Here is a 21,663-nt window from a genome sequence, read left to right as displayed (position 1 = left end):
CAGGCTGAATTCTAGTTCGTGCTCTGGGTCTTTGTCCCTTCTGCAGCTGTTTCTGGGGCAAATCTGTTGAGACCCTGCCTGCACCCTGCCTCCGGCTTGAGGAGGCCACAAGCCTGCAGACCATACATTGTCTGCAACGTGTTCAGCCTGGGACAGGGAAAGCTGGAGACCTTCACCCATTTCCCACGCGCCCTCCCCCGTAGCGTTCTTAGTCCATGAGAGGGCTGGAAATGGCAGAAGCAGCAGCTCTGCTGACTGCACAGCACCGCCCAGGTGCTTCTCAGCTTCCATCCCACTAAGCAGCTGCAGCCGTACCTGTGTTAGCAAACACTGCGTGATTTCCTGACACTAGACTGAGGCCTCTGAAGCTATCAGTCCTGGGGACACCACGGCTAGTCCCAGGCAGGCATAACATAAAAGAAAGAAACTTCCAACCAAAGTGGCTAAACTCTTTCCAGCGCTGGAAGCATCTCCGGCCAACAAAGGCCTACCCAGCTCTATAAGCCAACCCCCCGTTTCCCTGCCCACCCAGTACATGCAGCATGGCACCAACTGGCCCATCCCTGTTTATGGGTCACCCTCCCTTCCAGGACAAGATTGGCTGGATCCTCTTATTACCCTCCCACCCTCTGCCCCTGGTGCATGATTGTAGTTAAATGTGTCAGCTCTGCGGCACGGACACAGCACCCTCTCAGTACATGCTAGATGTCCCAAAGGCACGTGCTTTTGTTGAGGCACCGTAGCTTTCTGGAGCTGTCTCGCCGCAGCAGACGCCTGCAGAATGCAGCCCCAATGCAAGGAAGTCCCATTAGGCTGCAGTGTGACCAGCTGGGATGGGTGTCTCTTGTGATGGGTGTTAATTTCCAAAGGCAATTTGCTGCCGTTGATGCTTACCCTAAGGCAGTGACAGGCTGAGGCTAGACCAATAGCTCTGCTTCCTTCTTCCTGGCGTCAGACGACAGAATCTCCTTTTGTAGCAGGCGAGATGCAGTCAGAAACCCCCACTTCTGGTGAACACAGGACTCTTGAGGGAGGGGCTCCCCTGTCTTGGCTGCCCAGTGAAAGCCATGGGTTATGTTGAGGTCTGTACAGAGCCTTGGTTGCATCACAGTTTCATTGACTTCTTGGGGAGTCACATCCCATAGTTAAGCACCATTTGCCCAGGGCTCATTCTTGAGAGCCCCATCTGTGGGCTGCTGGCTGTGACGACTGTCTCGTGCATTATTCGCACCCACAGAAGTCCAGTTCAGAGCTGGCCACCTTCCCCTGCTGGCCCTGTCCCATGGTCAGTTATAGACTCTCGTTGGCAGAAGTGTAACTTGCCACAGCTGCTGCTCCTCCAGAACCGTGTTTTCTCAGCTGAAGCAAAGGGGATATTTTCCATGTGTAGATAGCGTTTTCCTGACTTTATACCTAGTCTAGCTGCATTTGAGGGGAGGCTGAGTGACCCAGGAAAAGGGAGCCAACCAAGACACGTTAGCATCAGGTTCATGTAAAAAACAAACGCCCCCATCCGTCAGGACATCCTGAGCGACTCAGGATTTGCCATGTGCTGAGGTGACTCTGATTGCTCCTGGCTTCTCAATGACTTTTGGTATCTTCTGTGTAAACTGAGGACAACGTTTTTGCTTTGGTTTTTTTGTTTGTTTTTTTAAAGGTGTCAATTTTTATTTTTATTTTTTGGGCCAGACTAAATTCATCAATTTTTTGTTATTCATGCTCTTCTGTTTGTATTTCTAGACATTAAAACAAGGACGACTCAAAACCCTGAACACTTTGCTCCTGATGGTTAAAAGCTTTTCCAGCTACAACTGCTTGGAACTAGAAACAAAGTGTGGGTTAATGTTTCCAGTCTCACACGCGCACACGCACACATGCCCCTACCAACACACACGCTCATACACACACACACGCGCGCGAGCACGCGCCCTGTTCTTTCACCCAGACAAACTCACCTGTGGGTTTTTGGTTTGGTTTTTTAAATTTTACAGGGTCAGTTTGACTTCACACCTTATTTTGTATGGATTTTCGGAGATTTCGCCTTCTCCAGAGTCATGGAGGTGTGGCCCATGCACCTCCTGCCCCTCAGCGTTGTGATACACACACCCCACAGAGATCTATGTTTCTTATATTATTATTATTATTATTATAATATTATTATTATGTAATAAATTTATAAGAAACCTTTTGTTGTGTTGTGGGCAGTATCGTTGCTTTGCTCTTACTAGCTTGGGACCAGGGTGAGCAGTTCAGGGAGCAGCACCCCTGGACAGAGAGTCTGTGGGCATCTGTTTACGCCTCATCACATCCCTACACATGGGTGTAGAACAGTGACACTTAGACCTCAGAGGCTCAGGGGCCAAATTAGCCATCCACATGCCCCGAAGAGCCGCAGGTGTGGGAATTCAGTGTCTGGTTTACTGTGAGTGGTATAGAGTCATTTCACCCATATGATGGGAAAGATGTAGTTTATCGTTCTCACAGCAAACTCACTGACCAAATATTGTTATTTTATCAACTACAAGTGGCTAGTGACATAGTAGCTGCATCCTGATTCAGCATGGTTAGTAATTCAGTCACCCAGCGCGTCAACATCATGCGCTGCTAAGAGCCACAGGAGATACCTTAACACGCCACTCACGGCTCCCGTGCTGCAGCTGGAGGGTCTCACTGGGATAGAATCATCGCTGACCCAACAGAGGCACAACACCAACCCCCTGCAGTAAATCCCCGCAGGTGACAGCATTACCTCGCCCACACCCTAGCCAGCCACAGTCAAGCGTCCTGACTCCAAGGCCAGGCTGGACTGTTGCTTCCCACACCACACCCTAAAGGCTCCCAAAAGTGGGCTTTGCTGGGCTGCAGGATGGCATGAAGTCCAGCACCAGGGGCCCTGAGCTGGGACGGTTGGACCCGTGGTTTGGAGCTCTGCCCGTGGGTGAGGACAGACAGCGAGAGCACTCCCAGACCAGCAGATGGGGGTGTGAGCCTGCGGCGTCTGACCCAGTCCCTGGAGGTGGTGTACATGGGATGGCATGAGAAAGTGGCCAGGCATGTGATGTCAGCCCTACACAGTGCAGCAGCAGGCCCCCCAGGTCCTCAGCCAGGTGCCCACTATGCAGTGCACATTGCCCCAGGGAAAGAGCCAGGAGTCTGAGGCGGGCTCCACACCAGCAAGGCAGGAGAGGTTTCCCCCAGACGGCTGACCCATGCCCCACAGTCCCTAGCTCAGGGCTTGCAGAGAGTCTTCAAGACCCTTGGAGTCACCTGGGGGCATTGCCCATGTTCTCCCCAGGGTCGGTCACAGCCGCTGGGCTGGCGCCATTCCAGCCAGCAGTGCCAGTGCCTGAGCTGCACTGGGCTTCAGCCCCACCCCGTGTTCAGCCAGCAGCCTCGCTTGGCCAAGCGCAGGGGGACCAAGGAAACGGCACAGGCCGGCCAGGACCCAAAGCTTAATGTCAGCTGCCCAGTGCAGGAACTGGAGCCGAAACCCCTCATACGTGTCCAGCTGTGGCACCTGCTGGCTGAATGGGGGGAGCCCTTGTGGGGGGAAGGGAATGCCCAACTGGGACTGCAATCCAGTCACCAGCCCTTGTGTCTAGCTGCCACCACGAGTACAGGATCCAAATCCCTCAGCAAGGTGCCTGGTCTCCGCCTACCATGACCAGGGTGGCCATGTCACTGCCCTCCTCAGGCCTTACTGAGGGCCAAAGCCTGGTGGAGCTGAGGACCACAGGCTCCTCACCCAGCTCTCACCAGCCATGTGGGCCAATGGCTGCTGAGCGAGGCCCAGCCTCCACCAGGGACATGTGCCTGCCACATGCCCCGCCTGCCCTGACGTGGAGGGGGGGGGGGACAGCACCAGCCTCGCATTAGCCAACTTTGTGCCAATGGCTGCAAGCCCAGTGCAGGCCTGGGAGCTCAGGCAGGAGCTGGGAGGCAGTGACGGGGGGGGAGGGGGGGTCTGTCCCCATGGCTCCTACACTAGGCCAGCTTGGGAGTCACACATTCACAGGCCCTCATCTTGGGGTTGAAAGGTCCCAGACGGCTGTGGGAGGCGACATGCGTGGCTCAGCCAAGGCTCGAGCACACACACACACTGGGACGGGAATTAGTGGCAATGAAAGCAGGCGTCGTCATGCTGCAGAGTTGCTGCCGTGCGCTGGAGGGCAACACTGAAAGCACCAGGGCCTGGGAGTGCCCAGCGAGCACCTGGCCAGATTCCCATGCAGCTAGGCCTCGCCTTGCACTGTGCCAAGTGAGCTGGCAGAGCAAGGGCACAGCAAGCGAGCTAGACTGGCTGCCCTGGCTGGAAGGTTCCAGGGCAAAGACGTGGTCAGAGCAACTTGAGAAAATATACCGAGGGCTGGTGAGCTGGGGACCATAAACAGGCTGACTAAGGCCTTTCTGAGACAAAACAGGGCCATAAGCCCCCCCCAGTGTAAACTTGGAGCCAGGCAACCCCGCCCAGGGTGAGAGGCAGAAGACGGACATGCTGATGGCTCAGAGAGGTGCGATTCCAGAAGATGGAAGGGCCTATGGCGTGAACCCCGAGTGCCCCCCCCCCCCCGCGAGAAGGGCTGTCACACTGAGGGGGATTGTATGGCGCCAAGCGAGCACAGGGCCTGTGAGTCCGTGCCAGATCTCAGTGTAATGTTACACAGGGGCTCGTCCACCAGTGGGGCTGTTTCCTGTGGGGGGCCCACAGGGATTAGGCCTTGGCCTTTCCACATATTGGGGCATGGTGGGCGGTGACAAGGCCAGGCCCAAGCCACAGAGCTTGGTGAGCTGGCCACACGCAAACTACACACGTGTCATGGTGGTCACATGCATGGCCATGCAACTACCAGCACGGCTAGCCCATGTTGTTTTCCCTCCGGCTCCTGGCCTCCAGCACCACCGGCACCTTGGAGCCCTGCAGAGCCATGTCTGCAGGAGGGAGTTGTACCAACGGGCCAGGCTTGCTTCCAGTCCCGCGCTCTGTAAATCCAGAGTCACTCAGCTGGAGTCAGAGTCCAGACGCTCTGGACCCCCCGAGCCTCCACCCCCCGAGGGAACAATGCCTCTGATCTCTAGACCGGAGTGAGTCTCAGCCAGCGTCAAACAGGAGGGTTTATTGAGCATCTGAACCCAGCACAGGCAACTCGCTGGGCCCTTGGGCTTAGCACTCCTCAGCCCAGCACATCCAGGTCTCTCCTCCATCAAGGTGGGCTCTGGCCGCTCCTGCCTTCCAGCCGATATCATCTCCCCCAACAGCTCCTCCCCTGTCCTTTGTCTTCAGTCCCAGGTAAGCAGGTCACTGGGGCCCTCGCTCTTCCATCCTTTGTTCCCCACTGGCTGGAACCGGCTGGTCAGGTCACAGGGTCCTCCCTCCTCAGCCCTTTGTCCTCCCACTGGCCAGAGCCGGCTGACTGCCAAACTGGGGTGGGCCTCCTGGTCACCAGGGTCCCCATCTCCAGGCCATTGTCCAGGATCCCAACTGCTAGGCGAGGTCACACCTGGTCCCCTGCAACAACAAACCCTCTCCCACCCCCTTGTTACACACACAGCACATGGGGAACCGGAGCCCCACACAGTGGTCATGCCAAGCACTAAGACAATCCCACACTGGCCAGCCCCATTTGTCCTGCCGTGTTGGGCTTTGCTCAGTGGCCACCAGGGACTGACCTGGGAGGCAGGTGCGGGCATCAGGGGGGTGAGTCAGGAAGGCTGTGGGGCAGCGGGCTTGTGTGGCATGAGGCTTGGGCTCTGTCAGACACCATGGCAGAGGCTGCGCCAGTGGTGAGGGGCACATGGTGCAGGCCCTGGCCAAGCTGAACATGCCAACCCTGCAGAGGGGAACTGCCCAAGGATCCAAGCTAGGGACACCTGTAAGGACAAGTGTGTGGTGGGGCTGCCTGTGAGAGGGATACAGGGGGAGACCCTGTTAGCTACACCCCTGCCCCCAACCCGTACAGGTGGGGCTAGGTGGGGTCTGACAGGTGGCCCCCTCGCCAATGGGCCGGTTACCCACCCACTAGCTGCCATCCCTCAAGCTGCACCTGCTGGGCTCTCTTGCAGCTCAGCTGGGCCGGGCTGCCCCAGGCTTGGCGCGATGCTGGCAAACCAGCTGATTGCCCAGCCAGCTGCCGGCCAAGCACTATGAGGGGGCTGCAGCATGTGACCGCCCCTCTCCCCCACCCCGACATGGCTTCAGCCTGTCAGGCTGCACCAGCTAGAGTAAAATGGCTCTGGCCTTTTGGCCAGTGTCTGCGTGACAAAGTGGGAATGTTCATATGTTTTCTCTTAACTACTGTGTGAGTGCCTCAGTTTCCCCTATGCAGTGCCTAAGTATCTAGGTGGTGGGAGGAGGGGTGCGATTGTTGCAGAGCCCTAGAGGGCAGCTGCGATGCTGGCTGGACAGAGAATGCCAGACACCCTGTCTCCTGATGATCTGGGCCCCTCCTCTGCAAGGTGCCAGCAACCTCCTGGCCGGGGAGAGGGGCAAAGCCCAGAGCAGCAGGGGCTGGAGAGAGTCAGGCTGGAACTGGCTGAGGCCGAAGAGTGAGGGCAGATGCGGGTGTCCGGTTCGCTGGGCCCCAGGCTGGACCCGGCCGAGGGGTCTGGTTCGCTGTATCTACAAGCTCTCTTCTGGGCAGCTGCGTTTCCTGACGCTGACACACCGACGGAGGAACGGGCATGAACTAGAGGGGGGAGCCTAGTTTGCACGTACAGTGGCACACGTCCGTCCGAAGGACCGAGCCCGGAGCCCTGGCTGCCCCCAGGCGCTGAGCGGGGTGCCCTGCTGGCTGTGCAGACAGACGGCCCAGCCCGCGGGCACACACCAAGCAGATATTTATTGAAAGACCAACGCCAGGTGAGGGGAGACTCTTGCCCCGGGGTTTTGTACAAGTCACGGTCGCTCGGGAGTTCCCGTGGTGACTGGAGTTCACGATAAATAGTGGGACACAGAGCGGTGGGGCGATGGGCACTAGGCTAGCACAGAGCGGAGATACACGCGGGCTGGCAAGCGGCAGAAATGACCAGGCACAGCAGTGGGGCGAGGACAGCAGGGCCGAGGAGCTGGGCCCAAAGGCAGCTGCGGAGCACAGCTCACAGGCCCTATTGCCCCGCCCTGGGGCTCCGGACAGAGTGCTGGCTTCGTAGCCACGGGCTAGTGACTTGGGCTACTGGGGTGTCTGTTGTAACCGCCTGAGCTACTCTGGTGGGGGTGCAGGACGGGGTGGCCACGAACCAGTCCCCCCGCTCCCTGGTGACTCCCGCAGAGGTGCAAAGCCCCTCCTGCATCCCAGCCCCCTCAGCGCGGCCCCATGCCTCTGGGCCAGCCCCACGTGGCTACGGCAGGTGCCCTGAAGGGGACATTGGCCGGGGAGGGGCCAGTCAGGGCAAGGTGCTGAGCAAAGCAGAGGCCAAGTGGCCCAAGGGTCAGCGCCGCACCTTCTGGGGAGGGGGACACAGCTTGCCAGGTGCATGTGGCGAGGGGGGGGAGGGGAATGACTCAGCCCAGGGGGTGGAGCCATTGTGAGGGTCGTGGGGGGTTGGGGGGGTCATGGTGGATGAGCCGGCCCAGGGGCCGTTGGGGGGGGCCGTGGGGGATGAGCCAGCCCAGGGGGGGGTTGGGGGATGAGCCGGCCCAGGGGCCGTTGTGGGGGGTCGTGGGGGATGAGCCAGCCCAGGGGCCGTTGTGGGGGGTTGGGGGATGAGCCGGCCCGGGGGGGTTGGGGGATGAGCCGGCCCAGAGGCCGTTGGGGGATGAGCCAGCCCAGGGGCCGTTGGGGGGGGCCGTGGGGGATGAGCCAGCCCAGGGGCCGTTGTGGGGGGTCGTGGGGGATGAGCCGGCCCAGGGGCCATTGGGGGGGGCCGTGGGGGATGAGCCAGCCCAGGGGCCGTTGTGGGGGGTCGTGGGGGATGAGCCGGCCCAGGGGCCATTGGGGGGGGTCGTGGGGGATGAGCCAGCCCAGGGGCCATTGGGGGGGGTCGTGGGGGATAAGCCAGCCCAGGGGCCGTTGTGGGGGTTGGGGGATGAGCCGGCCCAGGGGCTGTTGAGGGGGGGGTCGTGGGGGATGAGCCGGCCCAGGGGCCATTGGGGGATGAGCCAGCCCAGGGGCCATTGGGGGGGGGTCGTGGGGGATGAGCTGGCCCAGGGGCCATTGGGGGGGGTCGTGGGGGATGAGCTGGCCCAAGGGCCATTGGGGGCGGTTGTGGGGGATGAGCTGGCCCAGGGGCCATTGGGGGATGAGCCAGCCCAGGGGCCGTTGGGGGGGGTCGTGGGGGATGAACCAGCCCAGGGGCCGTTGTGGGGGGTCATGGGGGATGAACCAGCCCAGGGGCCGTTGTGGGGGGTCGTGGGGGATGAGCCGGCCCAGGGTCCATTGGGGGGGGGTCGTGGGGGATGAGCCGGCCCCGGGGCTGTTGTGGGGGGTTGAGGGATGATCTGGCCAGGAGGGCAGCGCTGTGGGGGGGGTGATGCCTTAGGTAAGTCTGGCAGGTGCCCAGATCATGCTCCCCTTTGTGCCAGGCACCCCTCCCCCACTCTCTGCACCCTCCCCTTCCCCTGCCGGCCCCTCCCCCACTCCCTGTGCTCTCTCCCTCCCCCGCCGGCCCCTCCCCAGGGGAGCCTGCTGCAGGATGCAGCCGCCCTGGCCCAGCCCTTGCACCCTCCCTGCCTTAGCTTTGGTCATTGAGGCAGGTGCCCTGCAGATGCAGTCTCTCCTCAGGCCCCCGGGCACCACTCCCAGCAGCTGCCGGAAAGGCGCCAGGCCAGGGCGGGGTGCCCCACACCTGGGACAGGCCTGCACTCCTGCCGGCTCAGGGAGGGAGCAGTCGGCTCGCCGGGCCCCAGCGAGAAGCAGTGAGGATGTGCAGCAAGTCTGTCGGGTTGGGGGGCCAGTGCATGTGCAGGAGGAGGGTCCAAGCCGGCTGGTTGTGGGGTCAGACAGAGTCTCTGGCCATCTGTGGGGCTGGATGGGGGTGGGGGGGAAGAAGCAGGAGATGCAGTGACTTGCTCCCTTACTCCAGGTAAATGTCCTCTGTGGGGCAGGCATACTCCAGGTGCTCCTGGTAATATTCCTGAAACGCCCGGCTGCAAGGCAAGGGACATGGTGAGCCACAGGCCAGGGCGAACCCTGGGACGGTGTGGGGGGCACGCTGCAGGCCAGCCACAGGCCAGGGCGAACCCCATGGGGACCCACGCTGCAGGCCAGCCACAGGCCAGGGCGAACCCCATGGGGACCCACGCTGCAGGCCAGCCACAGGCCAGGGTGAACCCTGTGGGGGGTGGGGCCACGCTGCAGGCCAGCCACGGGCCAGGGCAAACACATGGGGGGGGGAGTACGCTGCAGGCCACCCATGGGCCAGGGCAAACCCTGTGACGGGGGGGGCACACTGCAGGCCAGGGCAAACCCCGTGGGGACCCACGCTGCAGGCCAGCCACGAGCCAGGGTGAACCCCATGGGGACCCACGCTGCAGGCCAGCCACAGGCCAGGGTGAACCCCATGGGGACCCACGCTGCAGGCCAGCCACGGGCCAGGGTGAACCCCATGGGGACCCACGCTGCAGGCCAGCCACGGGCCAGGGTGAACCCCGTGCGGGGGGGCACGCTGCAGGCCAGCCTCCGGGAAGGGCAAACCCCATGGGGTCGCGGGGCATGCTGCAGGCCAGCCACAGGCCAGGGTGAACCCCGTGCGGGGGGGCACGCTGCAGGCCAGCCACAGGCCAGGGTGAACCCCGTGGGGACCCACGTTGCAGGCCAGCCACAGGCCAGGGCGAACCCCGTGGGGACCCACGCTGCAGGCCAGCCACAGGCCAGGGCGAACCCCGTGGGGACCGACGCTGCAGGCCAGCCACAGGCCAGGGCGAACCCCGTGGGGGGGGGGGCACGCTGCAGGCCAGCCATGGGCCAGGGTGAACCCCGTGGGGACCCACACTGCAGGCCAGCCATGGGCCAGGGCGAACCCCGTGGGGACCCACGCTGCAGGCCAGCCACAGGCCAGGGCGAACCCCGTGGGGACCGACGCTGCAGGCCAGACACAGGCCAGGGCGAACCCCGTGGGGGGGGGGCACGCTGCAGGCCAGCCATGGGCCAGGGTGAACCCCGTGGGGACCCACACTGCAGGCCAGCCACGGGCCAGGGTGAACCCCGTGCAGGGGGGCACGCTGCAGGCCAGCCACAGGCCAGGGCGAACCCCGTGGGGACCCACGCTGCAGGCCAGCCACGGGCCAGGGTGAACCCCGTGGGGACCCACGCTGCAGGCCAGCCACAAGCCAGGGTGAACCCCGTGCAGGGGGGCACGCTGCAGGCCAGCCACAGGCCAGGGCGAACCCCGTGGGGACCCACGCTGCAGGCCAGCCACGGGCCAGGGTGAACCCCGTGGGGACCCATGCTGCAGGCCAGCCACGGGCCAGGGTGAACCCCGTGGGGACCCACGCTGCAGGCCAGCCACGGGCCAGGGTGAACCCCGTGGGGACCCACGCTGCAGGCCAGCCTCCGGCCAGGGCAAGCCCTGGGGCCCATAGCTCCAGCTCCAGGCTCCCCACGGCCCCGGCTCACCCGACACACTCGGCGACGTGCCGCATGGACTCCTGGGAGACGAAGACGTGGCAGGCGAAGCGGCTGAGCACGGGGTGTTTGGTGATGAACCCGAAGTAACTGCAGCACAAAGTGCAGGGTCAGAGCAGAGCCCCAGCCAGGCACCAGGGCCTGCCTGCTTGCTGTGGGGTTAGCAGAGCCCAGGAACCCAGGGCTGCCCCACAGGGCTGTGGGCACAACCAGTGGGGAAGTCAGCACAGGGGCCGCGTGGGAGACATGGGCTGGAGAAGACCCATGATCCCCAAAGGCCCCCTTGCACCCCAGGTTTGCACAACAGCAGACAAGGAGCCAAGGCAACTGCAATAACCTATTGCCAGGGCTCTGGGATGTGATTCCCCCATCTCGGCAAACCGGGGATGGGGCGTCCCCAGGGCACAGGCTGGGCAGGGCAGATGTGGGGGGGCTCTCAGGCTGAGCAGGGCAGAGGTGGGGGGCTCTCAAGGGGCTGGGCAGGGCAGAGGTGGGGGGGCTCTCAGGCTGGGCAGGGCAGAGGTGGGGGGCTGTCGAGGGGCTGGGCAGGGCAGAGGTGGGGGGGCTCTCAGGCTGGGTAGGGCAGAGGTGGGGGGCTGTCGAGGGGCTGGGCAGGGCAGAGGTGGGGGGGCTCTCAGGCTGGGTAGGGCAGAGGTGGGGGGGCTCTCAGGCTGGGCAGGGCAGAGGTGGGGGGCTGTCGAGGGGCTGGGCAGGGCAGAGGTGGGGGCTCTCAGGCTGGGCAGAGCAGAGGTGGGGGGGCTCTTGGGCTGGGCAGGGCAGAGGTGGGGGCTTTCAGGCTGGGTAGGGCAGAGGTGGGGGGGCTCTCAGGCTGAGCAGGGCAGAGGTGGGGGCTCTCAGGCTGGGCAGGGCAGAGGTGGGGCGCTCTCGAGGGGCTGGGCAGGGCAGAGGTGGGGGCTCAGGCTGGGCAGGGAAGAGGTGGGCAGAGCTGAGCAGAGAAGAGGTATGGGGGTGTCGGGGGGCTGGGCAAGAGCAGGGGGGTGCTCCTGAGGGCATAGGCTGGGCAGTACAGGGTGGGCTGTGTGTGTTGTGCTGGAGGCCACCTCCAGTGCCCTGACCCTGGGTAGCCAGCTGCTGTGCTGTGCTGTGCTGTGCTGTGCTGTGCTGTGCTGTGGGTTTGCCCCCTTTCCCGGCTGGACAGGGGCCTCTCACCAGCTGTTCCTGGGGTGGCAGCCGCAGAAGGAGATGTTCTTCATCTGGAAGAAGTGGCTGCATCGCTCAGACTGAAAAGGAAGCAGCGGTCAGAGACGATCTGAGCCCTGGGGCCCCCAGTCTGCAGAGAGCAAGCTGCCCCCGCTAGTGCCAGGGCACCCCCCTCCATCCGTCCGTCCGTCCGTCAGACCCCCCCACCCCATCAGCGCGTCTCTTCCCCCCTTGTACCAGGTTTAACCGTATTTGGTGTGTGTCTAACCCTCCTGCTGTCATCTCCTGCCTGACTCTGTCTCATGGCACATGAGCCCCTCTGGCCCTGTCTCTCTGCCTCAAGCTGGGCCCCATGTCTCTGTGTCATGCCAGACCCCTCAGTGCTGGCCCAGTCTCTTCCCCCTCCGGCCGGGTCCCCATCTCTCTCTGCCTCGAGCCAGGCCCCGTCTCTCTGCCTCGGGCCGGCCCCCAGTGCTGGCCCAGTCTCTTCCCCCTCGGGCCGGGCCCCCATCTCTCTCCGCCTTGGGCTGGGCCCCGTCTCTGCCTCGGGCTGTGCCCTCAGTGCTGGCCCAGTCTCTTCCCCCTTGGTCCGGGCCCCCATCTCTCTCCGCCTCGGGCTGGGCCCCGTCTCTGCCTCGGGCTGTGCCCTCAGTGCTGGCCCAGTCTCTTCCCCCTCGGGCCGGGCCCCCATCTCTCTCCGCCTTGGGCTGGGCCCCGTCTCTGCCTCGGGCTGTGCCCTCAGTGCTGGCCCAGTCTCTTCCCCCTTGGTCCGGGCCCCCATCTCTCTCCGCCTCGAGCCAGGCCCTGTCTCTCCGCCTCGGGCTGGGCTCTACTGCAAAGCTCTCTTCTGCCAGACATGGGGACAAGGGTTTGGCCTGTGTCACTTTCCAGAGCCTGCCCCTGGCCTGACTCCAGCTGGGCCAAATCTCCTGTTGCTGCATCTCGGTCTGATCCTTGTGTACTTCCTGCATGAGGCCATGGGCACCCCTTGCCACACTTCAGACCATTTGTCCAGATCAGTCTGAATTTTAATCATATCCTTCAAAGCACTTGCAACCCCTCCCAGCTTGGTATCAGCCTCAAACTTTATCAGTGTACTCTCTATGCCATTATCTAAATCATTGATGAAGATATTGAACAGATCTGGACCCAGAAACAATCCCTGCAGGACCCCACTCATTATGCCCTTCCAGCTTGACTGTGAACCACTGACAACTACTCTCTGGGAACAGTTTTCCAACCCGTTATGCACCCACCTTAGAGTAGCTCCATCTAGGCTGTATTTCCCTAGTTTGTTTATGAGAAGGTCATGCAGGACAGTATCAAAAGCTTTACTAAAGTCAGGATGTACCACATCTACCGCTTCCCCTCATCCACAAGGCCTGTCACCCTGCCAAAGGAAGCTCTCAGGTTGGTTTGACATGATTTTTTCTTCAGAAATCCAGGCTCACTCTAAGTGTTACTTATCACCTTATTATCTTTTAGGCATCTGAAGCCAGTCAAGTGGCCAAGGGGCCCGTCCCCCCACCTTGCCCCAGCCCAGAGCTCCCCAGCCTCCCTCACCTCCTCGTCCCGGTTGTGCTCATTCACGGTCAGGATCAGCTTGATGCCCTGCAGCGTTATCCTCAGGTCACAGGTCGCCGGCGGGCGCAAATGCACCGTCAGCTTCCTGGTGGTGGCAATCTGAAAATGCCCATGGAGAGGGTAAGCGGGAGGAAGGGGCCAGGCTGAGAGCAATGGAAGCAGGTTGCTAGTCAGGAAAGGCCGCATGCACTGGACCCACCTTCTGCAGGCGCCTTTCCCACCACCCAGTGCCCCTGGCAGCCAGACCAGACAGGCGTTGCCGGAAGCTCCCCAGCAGCTAGCACTCCTGCCCCACTCCCTGCAGTGCCTCTCCAGTCAGAAACTGAGCCTGACCCCCTGGGTAACTGTGACCTTATGAGTGTAATATAATATCTCACTGAAAGGTGACAGGGCCAGAAAGAGTTAATTACCTCCCAGACTGACCTGACCCAGGGCTGAACTTTAGAGACTGGTTAGGAAGAGCTGTAAATGACTAGAGCTTTGAAATGCAGCCTGCAGTGTTAGAGGTAGAAGGGTAGATGTTTGCTCAGGGCTTGTGATGCAAGCAAACAAGTCTTGTCTATTGCTGTAGTTTTAATTCAAAGATCAAAAAAGAAATATTAACATTTATGATACTTGAGTGAAATAGTGTTATTGTCTATATGTCTCTGTGAAGGTTGTGGTAACCTGTATCTGAACTGTTTAATGAAGAAATTACCCTGTGCTAATTGCCAGGATGTTTGGAAGGTGAGCTAAGCCTATTTTGGAAACGTATAAGAACCATGGGATACGATCCTGTTTCATCTCAGATCTGCTTTGGGTTTCAAGAGAGGGAAACCTTAAGCCACAAGGACTGAGGTCCCCAGTCACTGACTGGAGTCACCCTGAATATGGACATTGGACTGTAACCTCTGGACTATTTCTAAACGGACTTTTGGCAACTACAAACTCACCTCTGCTGTGTATCTGAACCTCAAGAATTGAATTCAAGTCTGTCTGTATATTGATCTTTTAACCAACACTCTCTCTCTTCTCTTTTTAAATACATTTTAGCTCAGTTAATAAGAATTGGCTGCAGTGTGTATTCTGGGTATAATCTAAGTTGTAATTGGACCTGGGTATGTGGCTGACCCTTTGGGATTGGAAGAACCTGTTCTTTTATATGATGCGATCAGATTTTCAGTAATCATGTCTGGACGGAGGCCTGAGGCTGGGCACTTTAAGGGAACTGCGTTGGTTGGACTTCTGAGTAACCAGTGAGGTGCTGTAGAAGCTGTTTTGTGCTGGTTGGTAAATCTAAGTATTGGAATAACCACCAGCGTTTGGGGTTTGTCTGCCCCGTTTTGTTTGCAGTTCAGCCTAATTGAGTGGCCTCAGCTGGCTCCCACGGGCACTATCGTCACAGTAACACCAACTAGAGACCCTTGCTCTGTGCTTCCTGCATCCAGCCCAACCCTTCTGGCTGAGTGTCTGAGACAGCCCCACCCGATCTCCGAGTGAGGAGGAAGGCACCAGGACCCTGGTAAATTGTTCCAGTGGTTAACTACCCTCACTGGTAAAAGCTGAATGTGCCTAGCTCCAAGCTGCTAGCCACTGGATGTGTTGTGTCTTTGCTAGACTCAAGAGCTGTCAGCTAGCAAAACCCTTTTGCCAAGGGAGATGCTTGTAAACAGACTGCGGCCAAGTCACCCCTTCACATTCTCTGTTGAGCTCTCACCCTTTAGTCAGTCTGCTGGCTCTTCTCTGGACCCTCTCCCGTTTCTCCACACCCTTTCAATGTGTGGACATGAGAACTGGGCCCCGCCTTTCCTCCCGGGACTGTCTGACTGATCGTGGCAGCACCTCTGCACGACTCACTACTCTGCCCCTTGTATGGCTGGGGACTGCACTGGCTTTCTTAGCGACAACATCACCCTGGGAGCTCACACATGGCTACTGCAACCAGGGTGCTGGGCTGCGGCAGCAGCCCCAGGCTTGGAGTAATAATAGCAACCAAATGCCTGGCTTCCATCACTGAAAGGGCCCGTGGTTTTGTTCAATGGCTTTCAGCTCCCACGGGTGACCAGACAACCCAATGTTATCAGGACCATCCCGATATTAGGGGCTTTGTCTTAGATAGGCAACTATTTCCCTCCCCCCTCATCCTGATTTTTCACATTTGCTGTCTGGTCACCCTATAGCATCCTGGAGCTCACATTCAGCAGGTTTCCACCACGACCTGTAAGCCCCTGGCAGAGTCACTGCTTTGCAAAGTCCAGTCCCCCAGCCTACGAGTGTGCCTGCCATTCTTGGCTCCTAAAGCCTGCTCTTGCATTTCGCTGTGTTAAAACACGCAGCAGAGAGCACGCTGGGACCACAAGGTGCTGGCGCAGCACTGTCTGTGTCTTCTGCAAATGTCACTCACCATTACCCGGTGTTTTCTTCCTGATCACTGACAAAGATACTGAGCAGCACTGGGCCGGGAGCAGATCCCTGCAGGACCCCTAGAAACAGCCACTGGATGCTGATTCCCCACTCACAATCACTTTTCCAGCTCGCTCAGTAATGGTTTAGTGTGGGCTGTACGGATTTTACAGTAGAGCTCTGTTGTTTTTTATCAGAACGTGCTGAAGTACAAAGTCCAGTGTCTTGCAGAGGCCAAGTACATTATGTCAACAGCCAAACTCTTCATCAACCAAACTTTGCGTCATCAAAAATGATATCAGATTTGATTGACAAGCCCTACCTCCCATAAAACCATTTTGAATGGCTTTTATTATGCTGCCACCCTTGGGAGAGGCCAGGAGCGCCCCCCACAGCCAGTGCTTCTGCCCTATCCTCTACAGCGCCCCCTGCTGGGAGAGGCTGGGACTGGAGTAGCAGGGAGAGCCCCCCCCCCGCCCAGCCAGGGCTCCTGCCCTGCTTCTTACAGCGCCCCCGGCTGGGACTGGAATAGCAGGGAGCGCCTCCCCCCCCCCACCCAGCCAGGGCTCCTGCCCTGCTCCTCGCAGCGCCCCATGCTGGGAGAGGCTGGGACTGCAACAGTAGGGAGTGCCTCCCCACCCACACCCAGCCAGGGCTCCTGCCCTGCTCCTCGCAGCGCCCCCTGCTGGGAGAGGCTGGGACTGCAACAGTAGGGAGTGCCTCCCCACCCACACCCAGCCAGGGCTCCTGCCCTGCTCCTCGCAGCGCCCCCTGCTGGGAGAGGCTGGGACTGGAATAGTAGGGACTGCCCCCCCCCCGCCCAGCCAGGGCTCCTGCCCTGCTCCTCGCAGCGCCCCCTGCTGGGAGAGGCTGGGACTGTAATAGTAGGGAGCGCCCCCCCGCCCCGCCCCGCCCAGCCAGGGCTCCTGCCCTCCTGCTCACAGCGCCCCCTGCTGGGAGAGGCTGGGACTGGACTAGTAGGGAGCGCCTCCCCACCCACACCCAGCCAGGGCTCCTGCCCTGCTCCTCGCAGCGCCCCCTGCTGGCAGAGGCTGGGACCAGGGTAACTGGAGCACCCCCCACAGCCCGTGATCCTGCCCCATCCCCTATGGTGCCCCCTGCTGGGAGAGGCTAGACTGAGGCAGCTAGGAGGCCCCTCCCCCCAAGCCCAATGCTGCTGGGTTATCACATCAATTCCCTGGGAAGTACTATGTCATGTCCCTTGACTCCAGCTACCCATTTTGCTTGGCCCGCCCCCTGCAGGCTCCCTGCAGAGTGTGCTGCCTCACCTTCTGCATGGCTGCACACAGGATGCCATTTCCCTGATGGTATGGGACCTCCACAGAGCCCAGGAACTGCACGTTGAATCTCTCCACCCAGGAAGGGTTCCTCTTCAGCCCTGAAAACAAAGTCATGCAAGCCCTGGAGAAACCCATCAGCACCAAAGGGTTGAGGGGAGTAGGGGTTTATCCCAGCCAGAAGCCCCCCGCTGAGTGGGGAGGGAGCCAGAGGCATTGCACGCGCTGAGCTGGAAGCAGGGTCGCAGGATACCTACAGGCGGGCTGGGCACTAGGGAGTGCTGGCGTTCTGGGAGGCAGAGCTGCTTGCTGTTTGGCCGACAGAAGCATGCACATCAGAGACAGGAAGAACCCACCGGCTCCAGCCTAATCCTGGACACTGCTTGAGACATGAGACATCATCTCCCCTGTCCCCCTAAAGCGTGTCCTGTCCCCTTCCTGCCTCGTTTCTCCTCCTTCCTCTCCCTTCTGTCTAACAAGAGTCTGGCTTAGACAGCCAAGACTGCATAGTTTGGAACACTGCTGTGAACCGTGACCAGAAAGAGTCTGCTAAAAGCAGTGCCCTGAAGCAGTGGTTCTCAACAAGAGGTACGCGTATCCCTGGGGGACGCAGAGCTCTTCCATGGGGTACGTCAACTCAGCTAACGATTGGCCTAGTTTTACAACAGGCTACGTAAAAAGCATCAGCAAAGTCAGCACAAACAAAAATTTCATACAGTCAATGACTTGTTCACATTGCTCTATCTACTATACACTGAAATGTAAGTACAATATTTATATCCCAGCTGATTTGTTTTACAGTTCTGTGATAAAAAGGAGAAAGCCAGCCATTGCTCAGTAACAGTGTGCTATGACACGTCTGTATGTTCATGTCTGATTTTGTCAGCAAGTAGTTTTTAAGTGAGGTGAAACTTGGGGCACGGAAGACAAATCAGCTTCCCAAAAGGGGACCAGTTGTCCGGAAAGGTTGAGAGCCACTGCCCTAAACTCTTTGACGCTGGTAGAAGCTGCCGGTCTCGGGGAGGCTGATCAGACCGGGTGTTGGGCCTGTATTTTCCCAGCAGTGAGGTTGCAAGTGGGAGTCAGCACCAGAGGCAGACGCCGCGTTTTCTCTCTTTGCTGTCCTTTCCCCTCCCCTTGTGGCTTTCTCTTGTTTTGGCTTCTGGGAGCCAATATTGGATGTTAACAGCAGCAGCAATGCCAGATCCAGCCCAGCTCCAAGACTTCTCTTTTCCCCAAAAGAGAACAGACACCATTGTTAGAGCCAGGTAAGAGGCTGCCAGTCATGAGGTTTTTCCTGCTAGAGGCTCTCTGCGGCTGAAGAGAAAGGGAACCCGGGGTGTTGTGAAATGAAAGCCTTACTCAATGTGATGAACTGGGAAAGTTCTTAATGTTTTCTCTGAATACTGTGTTGGTGCCTCAGTGTCCCTATGGCAGTTCTTAAGTATCTGGCAGAGCAAAGGGCCAGTGCACCTAAATGCCTGACACTCTGTCTCCTAGCAACTGATGGCCTGGGCCCCTCCCCTGCAAAGGTGCCAGCTGAAGGTGTTGGAGACAAAGGGATCAGGTGACCTCCTGGCCCGGGAAAGGGGCTGAGCAGAGAGGAGGGGCTGGGAGGGGTTGTTAGTCTGGAGCTGGCTGAGGGCAGACGTGGGGGTCTGGCTCACTGGCCCCCAGAATGGACCCAGACGAGGGGTCCGGTTCGCTGTATCTACAAGCTCTGTTTTAGACCCTGTTCCTGTCATCGAATAAACCTCTGTGTTACTGGCTGGCTGAGAGTCACGTCTGACTGCAAAGTGGGGGTGCAGGACCCTGTGGCTTCCCCAGGACCCCGCTGGGGTGGACTCGCTGTGGGAAGCGCACGGAGGGGCAGAGGATGCTGAACACTCCAAGGAGAGACAAAGGAGGTAAAGACGTGTGAGCTTCTTGCCCTGAACAAGTCTGCTCCAAGGGAAAGGAGGCTCCCCAAAGTCCTGACTGGCTTGGTGGGGAGCAGTTCCAGAGCATCGCCCGGTGACTCCGTGACACTCAATACTTTATCTTTCAAACAGTTTAACTGGGTTTCCTTCTTTTCTTTGTCTTTACGAAAGGGTTCAAAGGAGTTGTCAGGGTCTGTTTGCCATGTACTAAGCAGGTGGAGGTCTCTGTGTACTCACAGACCTGGTTTAAAACTCTTTAGCCTGGACGGTTTCAGGGTCATGTTAACACCTTTGACTCTTTGGCCCCTTTATTCCATCTAACTCAGTGGTTTGCAACCTTTTTTCATTTGCAGACCCCTAAACATTTCAAATGGAGGTGTGGCCCCCTTTGGAAATCGTAGACATAGTCTGCAAACCTTCATGAGTCCATGGACGACAGCTTGGAAAGCACTGCTCTGGGGGTAGATAGCCATGCTGCCAAGAGCAATACAGAACGGTTACTCCTCTGTCCGCGGCAGCTGTTCTTCACCATGTGTTGCACGTCTCCATTCCACGTTAGGTGTGTGCGCGCCCTGTGTACCAAAGCTGGAGGCTGTTCCCACAGCGGTTCCTGTCGGGGTGGCACATGTACCCAGGGTCTGACCGTGCTCCCAGTGCAGGGTATAAAGGGAGGAGCCACCCTGGGTACCAGCGCTGCCTGGGCCAAGCAGGGGTTATTAAGATCAACTTGGTGCCGTCCTGCTTGAGTCTGAGAATCACCTTAGGAATTAAAGGCATGGGAGGGAATGCACAGCATAGACCGTCCTTCCTCGGGAATAGCAGTCCATCCAGGATGGAGCCCGGACTATAACCTGCTCTGCAGCAGAACTGATGGCACTTCCTAATCTGCTTTATGGTGAACAGATCTACTACAGGTGTCCGTTGAGTGTGAAACAGCAACCAGAGCACTTTGGTTTTCAGACACCAGTCATGGCCCATCCTGAAGGACCTGCCAAGATGGTCTGTAAGGCGGCTCTGTATTCCCAGAAGGTGTGGCCCTTTGAACATTACTGCATGTCTGATGCAGGACTTTGAAAGGTTCGCTGCTTCCTGTCACACATGGCACTGCCCTGTCTGTTCAAATAAAGCATGGCTGTGGTGTTGTCCATGTGGACGTGCAAAGGGCTGCCTTTGATGTGGGGCAGGAAGACCTGGCCTGCCTGCCATACTGTGCAAAGCTTGAGAACATATATGTGTAGGAATAGGGACTAAGTCCTTGGGAGGATGTTTCTGTGGCTAGGCTCATGGAGGGAAGGGGCGGTGAGAAGGAAACTCTCCTGCACAAGCTGGACAGGTTCACCCATCAATTCAAGGAAGCTAGAACCCTTGCAGGCGTGTGAACTAGCATGCCCAGTGGATGTCTCGATGGATGGTAGAGAGACTTCAGGCACCCCTGCACACACCTCATGTGACGACTGCCATACCGAGTCATGTATGCACAAGCTGCCATATGCCCGAGGTGGCTCAGGCAATTTCTTACAGGAGTCTGAGGTTGAGCTGGGAGAGCAGCACACAGGTCCAGAGCCACTTGGAACCTGATCTGAGGCATACAGGCTGTTGTCAAAGTGAGAACTGCCTTGATAAACTCTATCCTTTGCAGAGTACAGGACTAAGGCATCAAACTGGGACTGGATTTGTCTCTTGTCCTCTGCTTGCTATCTGGGGCAGCCTCGGATGCACCAGCAGTCCAGACACAGGAATATTGGAACATTGATCTTCCAGAGGTAAGCAGCCGCCACTGCCATGCACTTGGGGCTCACAACAGGGCGAAGGGGGGACTGTAAACTGGTAGTGAACATGTACAACAATGAACCCGGGGGACCTTCTTTGGCCCAGGTGGATAGCCACATGAAAATCAGCGTCTGTCAAGCAGAGAGCACCATGCCAATCAACAAGATCTATGGAAAGCATACGGGGAACCAGGGAAACCAGGCAAAACATTATCTTCTTGATGAATCTATCCAAGTTTTCTAGATTGAAGATAAACCTCAGGTCCCTGGACTTTGCTTTGAGGGAATAGAGAGAGTTAAACTCCTTTCACCAGTGTTGTGCCAGTACCTCCTCTATGACTGCTAACCCGAGTAGAGTATGTTCTCTTGTTTGAGAACAGCCTGATGAGATTGCCCACTGAAAAGGGATGGAGAGAAACTGCAGCATGTAGCCCAGTCCCACAGTTCTTAGCACCCACCAGTCTGTTGCAATGGCACTCCAAGCACTGAGGACGTGAGACAGCCTGTTTCCAAAGGGAGCAGTGGGACAAGGAATAGCCCCATGAATGGATATGGTGGCCTCAACTGAAGAGTCAAAGAGCCTGCTTCAAACTAGAGAGCTGCTGAGAAGAAGCAGAGATGGAAGGAGGAGGTGGGCTCCTTCTCTAAAATTTAGGTCTCCTTCTAGCCTGGTCAGGTTGCTGGGGGGACAGAATGTCTGTCTCTGCTGGCGTTGAGGATGGCACCGTTTCCTCTTTGGTACTAGAGCACAGATGCCCAACAACCCACAAGTCGCTCTAGAATCCTTGAGCGAATGTAGAGCCTTGTCCATTTTTCAGAGATGATTCTTTTCTCAACGGGCAGGTCTTCAATTGTTCGTTGGACTTCACAAATATGTCAGCAGATTACAGCGAAGAACAGGAGTGCATGGTTACCGCCATCACTCTGACTGCTGAGTCAGCCAATCTAGGGCTACTTGGAGGGATGCTCTTGCCACCCAAGGGCTTTCAGC

At 58.7% G+C, this 21,663-nt stretch overlaps 1 protein-coding gene across 1 annotated transcript in view; it reads right to left on the bottom strand.

The window, feature by feature from the left end:
• Positions 1-8,122: 8,122 nt before the first annotated feature.
• The window catches only part of MAPK8IP2 (mitogen-activated protein kinase 8 interacting protein 2), a 62,848-nt gene continuing 49,307 nt past the window's right edge, over positions 8,123-21,663 (bottom strand). The window contains exons 8-12 of the mRNA XM_030541064.1: positions 16,976-17,085; positions 13,284-13,403; positions 11,730-11,800; positions 10,551-10,649; positions 8,123-9,082 (exon numbers count right to left, since the gene is read on the bottom strand). Of these exons, the coding sequence (XP_030396924.1) occupies positions 9,010-9,082; positions 10,551-10,649; positions 11,730-11,800; positions 13,284-13,403; positions 16,976-17,085 (473 nt within the window). The 3' untranslated portion in view covers positions 8,123-9,009. The remainder of the gene's footprint in view (positions 9,083-10,550; positions 10,650-11,729; positions 11,801-13,283; positions 13,404-16,975; positions 17,086-21,663) is intronic.

Source organism: Gopherus evgoodei, chromosome 1 (genome assembly GCF_007399415.2).
Source record: "Gopherus evgoodei ecotype Sinaloan lineage chromosome 1, rGopEvg1_v1.p, whole genome shotgun sequence".
NCBI classification, from domain to species: domain Eukaryota; kingdom Metazoa; phylum Chordata; order Testudines; family Testudinidae; genus Gopherus; species Gopherus evgoodei.
The sequence above is the reverse complement of the archived record's forward strand: the minus strand, read 5'-3'. Positions and strand labels throughout refer to the sequence as shown.